This window comes from Grammomys surdaster, unplaced genomic scaffold, assembly GCF_004785775.1.
Source record: "Grammomys surdaster isolate TR1022 unplaced genomic scaffold, NIH_TR_1.0 97, whole genome shotgun sequence".
In the NCBI taxonomy this organism is placed as follows: Eukaryota; Metazoa; Chordata; class Mammalia; order Rodentia; family Muridae; genus Grammomys; species Grammomys surdaster.
This window is the reverse complement of record NW_021604576.1, coordinates 2548630-2564288: the sequence shown is the minus strand read 5'-3', so window position 1 is coordinate 2564288 and position 15659 is coordinate 2548630. Positions and strand designations below refer to the sequence as shown.

At 40.0% G+C, this 15659-nt stretch overlaps 1 protein-coding gene across 1 annotated transcript in view; it reads left to right on the top strand.

Annotated features, from left to right (window-relative positions):
* Necab1 (N-terminal EF-hand calcium binding protein 1) overlaps positions 1-15659 on the top strand; it is a 140657-nt gene that overhangs the window by 63252 nt on the left and 61746 nt on the right. Inside the window, exon 5 of the mRNA XM_028780915.1 lies at positions 5490-5587. Within this exon, the coding sequence (XP_028636748.1) occupies positions 5490-5587 (98 nt within the window). The remainder of the gene's footprint in view (positions 1-5489; positions 5588-15659) is intronic.

Sequence of the window (15659 nt, the reverse complement as noted above, 5' to 3'; positions counted from 1 at the left end):
GTGTAGACAGCCCCTGCTCAAGCTGTAGTCTATCCTCCTGTGTAGACCGACCCTGCCAGTGGAGTGTGAGATAATGGGAAGAGCTAAGACAACCACGTTGATCATTTCGTGAAGGTAGAGACCGGTCTCTTTTAGATGTCTAGGTACAGCACACCAAAGTAACAATTCCCCCAATTGTTCAGGTAATTCTTTTTATACTCAACTAACGTTGCCTGAGTAAGATGAGCTGACTGAAAAACATAACTATTGCTAATATGTCTTAAGACAAAAACATTTAGTGGCTCCTCTCTGATTACTCTGTTGTTTGTCCTTAAGGCATATCTCAGCTCCTAAAACTGCCAAATGTTAAAGCACAACAGTAAGCCTTCACTTAATCATCCATACATGATTCTGTTTTCCTTTATAAAAACAAAATTTGATTAGTTATGTACCCTGTCTATATTGGATAATTTGAATGCTGCCCTTCCCCCACAGTTTTAGCAAGGGAACTGATTGGGCTTTGAGTGAACAGAATGTTTTTATAATTTTAAAATCCAGTGATTATATTCATAATTTTGTTATAATACTCTGCTCTGCTCTAGAATATGCATTTTTACTTCTAAATTGCAGTTTCATTTCCCATTATTTTGTGGGCATAAAATATTTAAGTTGGGTTTTAATCAGAGCCAAAGTTTCAGTGCCAGCAAGTGAAATATGTCAGGTCACATCTCATATAAATTTCCTGTAGGTGTGGGAGGGATGAGGCTTGACTGACATAGAAAGGAGATTTCATATACTTTCTCCTAGAAACCAATTATGTATTCTAGGTATCTACATGTTAGCTTTATTAAGCTTTTCCTTAATTCATCAGTTAGTTCAATTATGGAATTAAAACTCAAAATCTTTTAAAATATTATTTTAAAATATTTTTGCAGTCTAATTTATGAGAATAATATATAAATAACATTTTCAATTAATAATGTTGCATCATGTGAGTATACCAGCTGAAAAACCATTGGTGAATTTTGACTATGTATGTTTCTTCAAAGTGTATTTTTCTGTTAAGGTTTTTCTAGTCTACTGACCCACACTGATTGACCAACTGCATTAGAATAATCATTTCTGGACATTTCTATCTGATTGTATCCTGCAGATTACAGAGTATTAAGCCTTGTCTCTTATCTCATTTACTTCCCTTTCTGCCTGGCTTATAAGCAGGGAAGTGCTAACAAGGGACACACAATAGAAGCCATTCAAGGTCACAAGAGAATGCTTTCTGAGACAAGTTCCTACTCTGATGCGTTAGCCATGGACCCTTTTGTTCTTAAACCAAACTAGAGTTGGAAGATTGGATCACAGAATAAAATCTAAAATCCAACACTACTAATATCATGCTGAGGGGAATGGAAAATCTAACCTCTTGTGAGCATTTTATTAGTGATGGTGTTGTGCTGATTATGCATGGAAAGATAATTTGCTTTGTGGAAGATGATGTTCTTCAAGTATCTGTTTAAGAATTGCAATCTTGGGCTGGAGAGATGGCTCAGCGGTTAAGAGCACTGACTGCTCTTCCAGAGGTCCTGAGTTCAAATCCCAGCAACCACATGGTGGCTCACAACCATCCATAATGGGATTGGATGCCCTCTTCTGGTGTGTGTGAAGACAGCTACAGTGTACTCATCAATAAAATAAATAAATAAATATTTAAAAAAAAAAAAGAATTGCAATCTTTTCTTCCATTGACACAACCAGTATCAAGACTACTTTTCAAAAGTCCTTCACATCAACTGAGAAAAACTGGTTCTAAGTTTTCTATAAAGGCTGTATGACTATGTTTTCAGCTAATCCATGGAATTTATTTGTGTATTTCAATAAAAGTAGATTTTATTTTCTCTTGTTACCCAAAGACATGTGTTTCTTTCTCTTTTTTTCCCTCCCTAGAACCCCCTATCGAATCCCCCCTCCTCCTTTATGCTTTTATACCATTTTGATTACATGCATGTATTAAAGTCAGTTCTAGGTTGAGGGTCTAGCAATACAATAGATGCAAATAGTCAAGGAACAAGCAATACAATAAACATAAGTAGTCAAAGAAAAAGCAAGGCATTAAACCCAATTACATGAACACTCCCATGATCATTGTTTCTAAGGGCTTATCAGGATGACCAAAGTATCTGAGCCTACTTCCCTGTCCTAGCCCAAGGTCATTTTCATGTCTGAAGCCTACTTCCTTGTTCTAGCCTAATATTTAGGTTTCTACCTGAAATTACTTCTTTGTTCTAGCCTAATGTCAGATGCCTGCCTGAAGCCTACTTCCTTATCCCTGGCCAATGTCATATTCCTGCCAAGCAGCCCATTTTCTTGTCCTTGGTCCATGTCAGATTCTTGCCAAGCAGCCCCAAAGGCTCTCCACCTCCCCCCTTTTTTATTTCATTAACAAGACTGACCCTGTCTTAGGTCGTTCTGACAAGAATGCCTTCCTTACCCATCATGGAATATGCATTATCAAAAGCAATATACATGTCTTAGGTTGGTAAGGCTTTGTGCAGAATCTTACCTGTCTTTGGTTTACCAGCCTGTTAATTTAATAACTCTATCTGGGGGTCCATTTTCAGGTTCAAGCCATGTACTTGGCTGCAAGACATGTGTTTCAAGTGATCAATATTTGCTCCAAATCGTCTTTTCTCTGATGATATCATATAATTGGCAAAAAGCAATTTCCTAGTATACACTGACATTGTGATTTAATTAATAAATCACAGAATAGTGATTAGTGACAGAAATATGTCACTACTATAGTGTAGTGACAGAAATATGACATTACTCCAAGCTCAGCCATTTCCTCTTCTTCCCTTTACTCCATATTGGCTGATTCATGTTCCTTAGTCTGTGATGAAATCCCTCCTGACAATGATCCTTGCCCTTGTCTATTGAAACCTCACTGTCTCTCCCTAATCATCAACACCACATCCAGGTAAAGTCTTTGAGAAAAGCTGGAGGATGTCACCTTTTTTTTTCCAAAATGTTTTATCTACCTGTTGTATATAGCCATCTTAAATATAATTTGCCTGTCATACTCTGCAAAATCTTTAGAAAATGCTGATTTCTGCGCCTTAATTCAAAACCTAATTGGATGTAGTAGATGAGACTTTAATAATAATCTCAATTTCTACCAAGTTCTTTGGACTGATACTTCCCATAAATCATCTAGTGTCTTATTAAAACACATTTGTGAGTCAGCTGGCCTGTGGGCCTGAGGTGGTGTGTGTGTGTTAGCAAGTTCAAACCACTGGTCCACAGAAAGAAAAAGCTGGGAAGCCTTGGAGGACTGCCACAGACAGTCTAGAACACAGATCTCAATTTGAAGATAAAAGGTGGAACTTAGACTAAGCAAGGAGTGTTTATATCTTGTATGGCCTCCCTTCTCACCAGAAATTGCAGCATCTTTCTGTGAAAGGGCATCAATGACACCAAGCTTCACCACCTTACTTGGCTTCCCAGTTCAAGCTGTTTATCAGGGCTGGCGTTGTAGTTGGTACCATTCCTTCTCGAAGTTATAGTCATTGCTAGCTGGTATATGACTTACAGTGTGGTTGCTCCCACTCTAACTGTGTCCATGTTAAGATGAACAACAAAAATGAGGAAGAAGGGAAATGAACCAGACCCTAAAAGGTTCCAATCTGAAGCCTCCAGGCTGGTGGGTTTTCTTTTTTCAATTGAAAATGGACTCTTCTGTCAACATAGCCTCATTGTACAACACCTTTAAAACATTCAATTCTCTCTTTTATTTTCACTGGATGAATTTTTAATTCTCATATGTGAAATGCCTCTATAGTCTTGCTTAATTAACAAGCTTTTCTTTTCTGGATTTTTCTTTTCATATTTTGCTTATTTCAACTTAATATTGCTTCTATCCTGATATATATTATTTCTATCTTATGAATATTTTAACTGCACATTGATTCATAAAGAGTATCCACATGGATTTAATTTATTATAATCACTACCCAGATAAAACAAATATCTTAGCTAGCCTTATCAGGAAATTAGTAATATAACCAAGACCTAAACCATTAATTTTTATACATTTAAAGAGTATTTGCTCATTCATTAGGTCACTAATTCTTCCCTAAAAGAATTTCTATAAAAGATGTGTCACGGTGCTTTTTAAAGATTTCCAAATCAAGAATGCATTTTACTTTTAGGAAAAAATTATTTCATTTATTTTTAATTTATGTGTGTATAGGCTATATTTTGACAGGAATCATGGATGCTTCTGGTACACTGTATTGCATTCTCAGAGAAGCTTAAACATTGGCTATGCAATCCATCAACTGTCCAGGTTTTTTATTGTCTCATTTTTGAGACAAAGTCTTCTGTAATCCAGGTTTGACTTAAACTCTCTGTAGGTAAGGATGACCTTAAATACATGATCCTGCTGTCTCTAGCTCCTAAATTCTGGAATTATAGGCATGCACCACCAGGGATATATGGCTTATATGGTATCAGGTATGGAAACCAAGGCTTTGCGCATGTTCAACAAGCATACTAGCCAACTGATTTATACCTCCAGTCTCCACTTTTGCTAATACCATTGTCATCAAATTCCCTATCTGGAGATTTACTAAATTAATAAAAGCATTTTTATGAAACATGTTACTGTATGCCCCAGTAATTGAAATCTCTATGTGATTTTAACGTAATTTCTAAAGTATAATGGTAATACATAAATATGATGATAAGAGTAGTAGTTCATCAATAGATGGTTCACAGAAGTGGTAAAGACTATTTACATGGTAAATAAAAGCTCTGCTCCTTCTAATATATGAAGTTTTGTTAACATTAGATGTCCATGATTTTAGAAATCGGAGTTCTATAAGTGAAGTTTCCCTTTATCTGTATTACATTTCAACTAATTTGAAATTATTTTGTGTTCCACATTTTCATTTTAATCATAATTTCCAAGGCATTATTTATCCCTAGCAATGGAAAAATATGACAAACATGGCTTTTGCTCCATTGAAATAAATCTCTGAAGTCATGAGTTGCTTTTACATGTGACAGAAGTGTGCCCATGGGTAGAGCCCCAGATGGCCTCCCTTGTGATTTTGCAGCATCAAACCTTGAGGGAAAGCTAACCTTCCTAAATGTGCCCTAGAAAAAAACGAAAACATTTTTACATTTTTTTCTGAAATCACTATCCTAGTGGAATGGCTAATAAATCTACTGTTGAGAAGAACATTTTACTAACTCAACCTTGCCGTCATGCCCTGATTCATGTCCCACCCACCCACATTTTTGTAAAAAAGAACACTTTTTGTAGGTAATTTCTTTTCCAATGAAATTAGTCTATTACCTTAAAGTCATTTGAAAGATTTTCAGTTATCACTTATATAAACCCACTATTTGCTTACTGATTTATGAAGTAAATTATCAGTTGTTTTTATGATTTTTGTTTTATGATTATCTAAACCCCAATATAAAATTATTTTAATACTTTTACTTTCCAGAATATTTTTCTCAGCACTTGGGTGAATATGAGAATGTCCTGGCCGCACTTGAAGACCTGAATCTCTCCATCCTGAAGGCAATGGGCAAAACAAAGAAAGTAAGGCAGTGTCAATGGTTATTCTCTAGAACAATATCTTCCTTGAAAAATATTTTCTTGAAACTCATATGCATGTCTCAATTTATCATGAAAATACAGATTGCTTCTATCAGTGATGGCTAATTTTTTTATGTTGACTATATTCTTCCCTCACAGTGCAATTGCAAGTATTAACTGTGTACTGTAGACTATTTTGTGCAGAGGATACAAATACCCAAAAGAGATACCCAAAGCTATTCTGGAAATTCTTAATATGGTGGTAATACATGTGTGTAAATAAATACATTATTATGAAACAGAGAAGAACCCAAGATGGAAAACTTAGTTCACACTGTAAGAGATTAACACCTGAGGATTTAGAAATCAAGATCTTAGTCATTAGACAACAGAGAGGTAACAGCATGTTCAGAAGCTCTGTGTCAGAAATGGCCCCAGAGCACTCAAGGAAATAAACATGAATAGTAAGACTAAAAGTTTGGAAAAGTGAGAGATTAGCACAATTGAAGATGAAGCTGGATTAGGGATGGGCTACATCCTCCATAATGCCACCAAAGCTAAGGATGTAAGCCTACATCCAAGATGCAAATAAGACAGTATTTCAAGCAGAGACATGAAAGCTCATTTAGTCTTTCGGAAAGAGGGTATGAGAGTTAGCCTGTAATTGAGATAAGAATTTGAGGGCATAGAATCAGGAAGGTGGGTAAGGAGGCTGGTTAACCAATTCTGGTGAGAGATGCTTGTATTTGGAAGACATATTGGTGGTAAATATGGAGAATAGAAAGTGGCTTGCACTTGTGCTTGCCACAATAGCTGTAGAATTTGGAGAAATATAGAATCCCATGGGATGAAAGGGGGGGATTCAAGATAAACCTAATCTTTAGCTTGAATACTTGGGTACTGACTTTTCCAAGATAGAATGTTGAAAGAAAGTCAAGTGTGGGGATGTAACAGCATAAGCTTTTATTGACTCTACACTGCCTTAGTGGTGTCTAAAAGAAGGCAACTAAACCATTGGAGAGAGAAATCTCTTTCTCATAAGTAACATCGAGTGCTGGAGTTGCCGTAAAAACTTAGATTGTGTCATCTACACACAGGGAAGTAACTAAAATGAAGAGAGACTCTAAGCCTGCTCAATAAGACAGTGCAGCTTTTGATGGTGATGGGAAGAGAAGGAGCCAGGAAGGCTGGGTATGGGGTGGGAAGTTTTAAGACAAGCCAGGAACTTGCAATGTGTACAAGTTGAAGAAAAATATTTTAAATTGTCGTGAGTGGTTAAATCTTGACTGCTATGTAGAAATTAAGAGGCGAGAATTAAACATTTAACTGACAGTGAATCAAGTGGTGCATTAGGGTTTAAAATACTTGACAGGTAAGATGTTTATAAAACATACATAGAATTTCTAAGCGAAGACAACAGATCTCTAGAACTGGAGAATCTTTAGATTCCTAAAGCCACATGAAAAAGAGGGAAATGAGATTATTTAAAAAGCAGATGTTTACAGCATCACAATCTGGAAAGAGTGACGTAGATAAGCCCTGGGCACGCCCCAGACAGAAGGAGCTCCGAGCCACAGGTTTAAGTAGGGAAGGAAAGGCTACGGGATCTGTGGTGACATTTGCCACCACAACAGGGAGAGTAGTGGTTGGGCTGACACAGAGAGACCTGTTGGGGATTTATGTAAGAAGCACTTGGACCCTCACAGCCCATCCTCTACTCAACAATGACTTTCAACCAAGGTTCAAATTTGTCGTCATTTCAAAGGTAAAATATTAAATGTGGTCTCGAGCCATACTAGGCATAGGTGAGGGAGTAAATAAAAGTTTGCATCATAAATGAAGACGCTTCCAGTTTTTTACTCACTAAATTCTCCGAGTCTTGACAATATCTCCTCCAGGCAACAGGAAGACTTCTTTCAAAAGTCCCGACAGTACAAAATGACAAAACTGAAGAGTCATGAAGGATATAGTCTGGAAATATCATCTCTTCTCTAATACCAACCAACATGTTCCTAACCCACTTACTGCTAAATATGCAATCTGTGGAAAAGAATCACCAGACTTCTTATAGAGGGCAGAGATACAAATAGGGTGGAAAGAAACAAAAAAAGAACAGAGAAAAACAGAAAAGAGCTAACAGAGGAACTATGCAGGAAAATAAAATTTTTGAAAATATTATCTTCCGTCCTCCTTTTTCCTGGCAATGGGCAAAGAGACACCTTGTTGTTCTTTTATCAGTCAGGGGTAGAGCAAAAGGGAGGTTTTTGTTTATGCTAGCTTGATGCCTGTGGTACATAAAAAATCAAATCAAATAAAATCCAGGCAGCAGACCATGGGAGGAGGAAGACAGACAGAGGCCTATGTCTGCCATGTTATATGGTACAGGCAGGGAAAGAAGATGTTCACAGACCTGCCCTCTACCCCTCAGCATAGATGGGCCATAGATACACAGAGCTCCGCTACCACCACACAGTACAGGGAAAAAGATGAAAGATAGACAGAGACCTAGGGACCACTATACCGTCCACAGACCTGCCCCCTCACACAGCACAGCCTGGTCATAAACACCCGTTTGCTGCCACACCATGTAGAGCAGATGGAGAATGTCACCCAGGGGCTTGCCAGCATAGCCTGTGGCCAGGCTGTAGTGGGAGGTACCAAAATATCTGAGTACGCGGTGGTCATATGGAAGAGAAAAAAAGCAGAACAGCTAGAGCATTCTGAACAGAGATAAAACTGGACATTCAAAGGCGAGGAAGAGTAGCCTGTTGTGAGTGGCCAGCCCCATCCACTGGGGTCGTAGTGAGGTCCCAGCCCAAGCTGCCACTGAGGGCCATGTCTGGGTCCCTGGCTATGCAACAGCAGACTTCAGTGTCATGTCCGTATCTCATATTAACACTAGAGAACGTGGGTACATTTCTGGTGGGGTAGCCAACAGGGACCACGTGGATATTCAAGAGCTATAGAGAACTGCCGCTGCTCCTTGCTTGTTGCAGTACTCTGGAGAGCTGGCCCCCAGGTCTCACCATTGCAGTACTGAGGCACATTGGAGCACAGTGGAGCTGGCTCTGGTGGGTATGGATGAGCCGGCCCGCAAGGCTCGAGAGTGGGAGACCTATCTCTGACAGTTAGGAAAGCTACCCACAAGGTCATGAGCAGAGGAAAGCTAGTTCTGCCCCTCATCAACTGCAGCACTTGGGAGAGCAGGCCCTGCACCTCGCCTGAACAGCACAGCAGAACTGACCCTAGTGGTATTAGTGCAGATGAGCCAGCCCCAAGGGCGGGAGTACTGGAGACCTGCCCCCACCCCGCTCCGCCATCCATCTGCCAGGAAGTGGCGAGTAGACAGGAATGGTGCTCTACCCTCCTAGCCGGTCATCACCTGCAATAGTAGGGAGAGCTGGCCCCAGGATCATGAGATCAAGCAAGAGAGCCTGTCCCTCTCTGGTTGCATCACTCAGCTACTTGAAAGGTGCCAACAAGAAGCTGGCAAATTCAATGCTTGCCTAGGATACACACTACAGCTAGCCTAAGGAACATAACAAATCCCTGGGCCATAAAAACTAAAGAATAGAGGAAGGGAGTGGTTAAGGTGTATCTCTAGAGCACTTGTTTAGTATCCATGAGGTCATAAGTTCAATTCCCAGAACTACAAATAAATGAATAATAATCTGTTTGACACATTGTGCTTTGAATGTGAAATATACTCCAAGATCATGTGTTTGAACATTTCATTCCTGATGACTTCACTGCTTTGGAAAGTTGTAGTAGTTTTTGGAGGTAAAGCCAGCCTGGAGAAGTTGGTCAGTGGGGGCAGACCTTGAGGTTTTATGGCCCTGCTCCACTTCCTGTCTGCTCTTTACTTCTTATTCTGCCAAGATACAAAAAAGCAGAGTCCTAGCTCCTCACTTCCGACACCATGCAGCTGCCCACCGCTGTGCCTTCTCCTGCAGGGTAGACAGTATCTTTTGAAACTGTGAATCAAAATAGAGCCATTCTCTTATAAGCTGATCCTTATTAGATATGTAGAAACAGCAATGTAAAAATCAGCTACCACAAAGTGGCTTTCCGTTCCCTTTTTAAAAATTTTTTTATTAATCATTCTATTTGTTTACATCTCAAATGATATCTATCCCACTTCCCAGTTACCCCTCTAACAACTCCCCATCCCATGATATCCCACTTCCTGGTTACCCCTCCTCCATCCCTTTTGCCTGTATCAGAGTGCTCCCCTACCCATCCACACTCTCCTGCCCTACCGTTTCAGCATCCCCCTGCTCTGGGACATCAAACCTCTCCGGGACCAAGGGCCTCTCCTCTCTTTGTTGTCAGGCAAGGTTATCCTCTGCTGCATATGTATCTGGAGACAAAGATCTCTTTTGGTACACTCCTTGGTTGGTGGTCTAGTTTCTGGGAGAACTGGGTGGTCAGGCTAGTCTATGTTGTTCTTCCAGTGGGGTTGCAATCCCCCTCCACTCCTCCAGTCCTTCCACCAGCTCCCCCATCAGGTTCCCTGAGATCAGCCTGATGGTTGGCTTCAAGAATCCACCTCTGAATTGGCCAGTTGCTGGCTGGACCTTCCCAGGAATTGCCTCACTTGGTTCCTGTCTGCAAGTGCCTCTTGACCATGGTTTGGTGTCTGCAGACATGATATATCCTCAGGTGGGGCCATTCCCCAGTTGGCCCTTCCTTCAGTCTCTGTTCCATTTTTTTTCCTGCTTTTCCTTTGGACAGAAACATTTCTGGGTAAAAAGAACTTTGAGATGGTGGGTGGCTCCATCCCTCGACCAGGGGCTGTGCCTATCTACTGGAGGTGGTCTCCACAGGTTCTATCTCACCCTTCTCTGTGCATTACAGCTAAAGTCAATCCTACTGGGTCCTGGGAGCCTCACATTTCTCTGGTGTTTGGGACCCACCAGTGGCAATCTCTGGTTCCTCATCTCCCTTGCTACCTATTTTTATTCAATTTCCTGACCCTCTGTGCCTCTCTCAATTGTCTTCCAGATTCTGATACTGCCACCCTTATTTACTCTTCCTCCCTTGTTCCCCTCTCCTTCCCACAATCATCCTGTTTTCCTCTCAGTGCAGGACTGAAGCAATTACTCCCTGATCTTCATTCCTTCTGTGCTCCATATGGTCTGTAGGTTGTATCATATGCATTTTGATCTTTTTAATATCCACTTTTCAGTGAGTACATACCATATGAGTTCTTTTGTGTCTGGGTTACCTCACTCAGGATGACATTTTCTAGTTCCATTCATTTGTCTAAGAATTTCATGAAGTCATTGTTTTTAATAACTGAGTAGTACTCTATTGTGTATATATGTACCACATTTTCTGTATCCATTCTTCTATTGAGGGACATCTGTGTTCTTTCCAGCTTCTGGCTATTATAAATAAGGCTGCTATGAACATATCGGAACATGTGTCCTTGTTATATGTTGGAGCATCTTTTGGGTATATGCCCAGGAGTGGTATAGCTGGGTCCTCAGATAGTACTATATTCAATTTTCTGAGGAACTGCCATACTTACTTCCAGAGTAGTTGTACCACCTTGCAATCTCACCAACAATGGAGGAGTGTGTTCCTCTTTCTCCACATCCTTGCCAACATCTGCTGCCACCTGTGTTTTTGATCTTAGCCATTCTGACTGGTGTGAAGTGGAATCTCAGGGTCGTATTGATTTGGATTTCCCTGATGACTAAGGATGTTGAACATTTCTTTAAGTGTTTCTCACCCTTTTGAGATTCCTCGGTTGAAAATTCTCTTTTAGCTCTGTACTCCATTTTTTAATATAGGGTTAATTGGTTCCCTGGAGTTTGCCTTCTTGAGTTCTTTGTATATTTTTGATATTAGCCCTCTATCAGATGTAGGCTTGATAAATATCTTTTCCCAATCTGTGGGTTGCCGCTTTGTCCTCAACAAAATTCCAAATCAACTCTTCATAGACTTAGAAAGAACAATTCTCAAATTCATTTGGAATAACAAAAAACCTAAGATAGCAAAACCTATTCTCAACAATAAAAAAATTCTGGGGGAATCACCATTCCTGACCTCAAGCTATAGTATAGAGCAATAGTGTTAAAAACTATTGGTACAGAGACAGGCAGGAAGATCAATGGGATAGAACTGAAGACCCAGAAATGAACCCACACACCTATGGTCTCTTGATCTTTGACAAAGAAGCTAAAACCATTCAAAAAATACATGGAAAAAAAAGACAGCATTTTCAACAAATGGTGCTGGTCCAACTGGAGGTCAACATGTAGAAGAATGCAAATTGATCCATACCTATCTCCTTGTACAAAGCTCAAGTCCAAGTGGATCAAGGAGCTCTACATAAAACAAGATACACTGTAACTAATAGTGGAGAAAGTGGGGAAGAGCCTAGAATACTTGGGCACAGGGCTTTCTATTCTTTTGGTCTTCTCTTCATTGGCCTCATTAAGAACTTGTTTTGCTACCCTGTCTACAAAGTTTCACATCTGTTACAAAATCCACTTGTTTCTTTTTATTGACCATCACAATGAGTAACTATGAGTAACTATGTAATTAAAAATGTTTGTAGAAAACGAAAACAATGTCTTTATTTGTTTTTTTATTTATTTTACTTGTCACAGTTGCCCTAAGTCCCAGAAAGGTCCTCACAATTTAAATGTTCTTCCAGTATTAAATAAATATTGTAGTTAAAGGAGCATTCATACAGAAAAAGAAAGCTAAAAACTTCAATTTCTTGTAGAAAAAAATGATTCTAAGTTTTAAAAGCTTCCTATTTTTAAAAAAATAGGGAGGTAAAATGAGCACATAATCTTTTATATTTTTACAGAAGCATGCACTAACATCCTGTTCTTTTTCTTCTGTTAATACAATAAAGCCTTGTGACCTTTAAACAGGAGCCAATCTTTTATTTTCATCTCTTAAGTTGAATTCTTTTTTCTTGGCATTGACCCTTAATATGTGCTTGATTTATGTAATACTGCTTAACCTATGAAAACATCTTTTTCTAAAAGCAAAGGTGAAACAGTAGAAAATAAAATTAGAAATCAAATCTTAGTATGATAGCTCAAAGATCGGTGAAATGCAGGCATCCCAACTCCATTCAAGGCACGAGTGACCTGTTATCTCCTCTGTGCTGCCAGCATGGGGAAGTCTGCTAACTGACAGCCAGCATTTCTCTTTTAGAAACCTGGTATATTTTTATCTGGATGAAAAAGTACTGTCTCAGTAGGAAGAGCTGACATTCCAGGCTTTTAGGAAAAGTGAAATACAAGCCATCTGTGGTACCTTGACTGGCAGCACATCTGTTTGCTATATCAGAAAAGAGATAAATGGGTTCTGACTGTTTAACTTAAGCCCCAGAAAGTGAGTCAGGGCAGATACAGTGTACCATGGCCACTATAAAATTCCTATGAAGCCAAAGTTTATCATGTGCTGGTATGCAATATGTGATATTCTCTGTTTGTTGATTGATAATGGTTAGAAGGTTATTCAAAGCTAAAATGAAGAATAGTATTTTTAAAATGATTTTTAGGATGTGGTAGTTACCATATTGAATGTTGCTATGGGAATTTCTAAATATAAAATATGCTCATATAGCTTTTCATCTAGAATTCAATTTTAAGCAAGGATATCTTGCAGTATGTCTTTAATATTTGAGGAAATGAGTCTTAGTTTCTAAAAGAGTTGGACCTCTGTCATCCCTGGTTCTCTGCCTTTGGGGTTACTCTTTCTCTGGCAACTCTGGACACCTTCACTCCAAACTTTCCCCGTTTCTGATATCCCCATTTTCTGAGTTCTTAGCATCTGAGCTTTTCTGAGACATGGATTTCTCTCAATATTTAAATATCGCAATACATTCTGAGTTTTATTAGCAGTGAAAAATGAATAAATATTCATGATTCTCATAATTATCATTAAAAAAAATACCCCTCTTTCCAGGCAAACTAGGAGAACTGAAGTGATATGTCAACTATTGAGGTGGTCACTTGAGTCATAGACGATATGCCTGTCCATGCTTTGTTGTTTCATTGTTACCCTTTACAATGGTTTTTAGAATAAAATGGAAGTGAATTCTTGGACTTCATGGCAAAATATTTTCCAAACAGCTTATTTGATGCCGCTTCTGTTCCTCCCTCTTTTTTATGTGAATGTGTGTAGTGAGGAGGCCATGGGAAATAAGATAGAAGGGTCTCGAGGCCACAGATTGAGCCTAGCAGGAGAGAAGCTCTGACCCAGGTCTAAGCTTTAGAACCTTCTGTGCAGACTTCTGCCTAGTACGTGGCAAAAGGTAACACTAGGCTTCTAGGGAGGTCACTCAATTAATTGTCTATGGCATTGTCCTCTCACTGGACACGTTCAAAAGCCTGAAGAACTGCACATAACTGCTAACTCATAAACTAAGCAATCTTCTGCAAAAGAGCCCATTACCTCTGACTGGACAAAGATGGACAAACTTGAGGTGAGCAACAACTAATTGTGACTTTTGGGGTGATGTGAAGGTGAGAAGAAGCTTACTGATACCACTTATGAGGAGATGTGGGTAATTAATCCACGCAGAGATCATCAGCAAGGTGAGGGCTGAGAGGGTAGAGAACAGAGTCATAGCCGAGGCTAGGCTGGCTCAGGACTTGAATTGGCTCTCTTTCGATAACCATGACACTGGTACTTTCTTGCCTTTGCTGAAACCACACCCTATTCTGGTGGCTGATGTGACTTCTTATAGCCAAGTTACCAGATGGCTACTGGCTCTTCTTGGCTGCTTGAGTACTCAGTGCTTGAGTATCTGTGAGTAACATGGAGATGAGGATGCTGAAAAGATAGACGGTTCTGTGGCTAAGAGCATTTGCTATGCTTGCAGAAGACGTAAGTTCAGTTCCCAGCACCCACTTGACACAGCTCATAACTGCCTGTATTTCAAGGGTCCCAGCACCCACTTATAGCTCTACAAGCATCTTTACGCAGGTGGCTCACATACAGACAGGCAGACACCCGTGCATACATTTAAATACACTTAGAAACGAAAAATGAGGAATAGAGGCTATAACACAATGGAGCTTAGGAAAAACAGACTAATCAGCTTTTACGTAGTTATTTAGAGTTTTCAGTATTCCTTAATGTGCATTATTATTTTTCTCTTCTTTATAATTAATATTTTAAGTTAGCATAAAAAGTAATGGATTTCATATATTACATTGTACACTATCCTTATCCATTCCTCTCTGTCCTCCCCTCATTCTGTCACTGTCCTCCCCACAAGTTCCGCAAGTCGTCGCTCCTCCCCTTTTCTACAGCCCTGTGTGACAGCTTTTTCACTTTCCTCATCAGAGCTCCCCACCACAGGTGCTTGTCAGTGCCCAGTCCTCCTGCTCTTGGTAGCTGTCTCCTAGACCTCTGGCTCATCATAGGATGGCAGCAGGTAAAATTCAGGCTCCCTGACACGAGATTCTTCTGCATTCTTGGTTCCCTTGGGAGCACGGCGTTTTTGCTGTTGTTTCATCCCAAATACTGCCCCCAGTCTCCCCTTCATAAAGCCTAACCCTCCCTCTCCTTCTCTGCTGAGAAAGTGGAGCCCTCCTGCTCTCGTACAACACCCCCTAACTCTGGTGCATCAAGAGTCTGCCAGATTAGGCTCATCCTCTTCCTCTGAGGCTAGACAAGGCAGCCCTGTTGGAGAACAGATACCACAGTCAGGCTACAACTTTAGGGAGAGCCTCAGCTTCAGGAGCAGTTTTAAACAATAGATTCTATCTCAACATTGCACCCTGCCACTGCCCTCAAGTCAGGCAGAGAGAAGAATGTGATTCCTCCACTGCTGTGTTCTGCCTCCAGTGAAATCACTGTCTCATTAAAACCTGCAGTTTTTGCATGAGGGTCCTACTCCATATTATCCACTGGGCAGCCACCCATCTAAATCTGTTTGGATTGGTTGTCTTTTGTTCCATAGGTCACCTAGCCTAGCCCCTCTCAGAGCTTTTCAGAAGTGCTATATCACTGCCTTGAAGGATTCTGGGAGCTCTCCAGGAAATGACTCTCTCTCTCTCTCTCTCTCTCTCTCTCTCTCTCTCTCTCTCTCTCT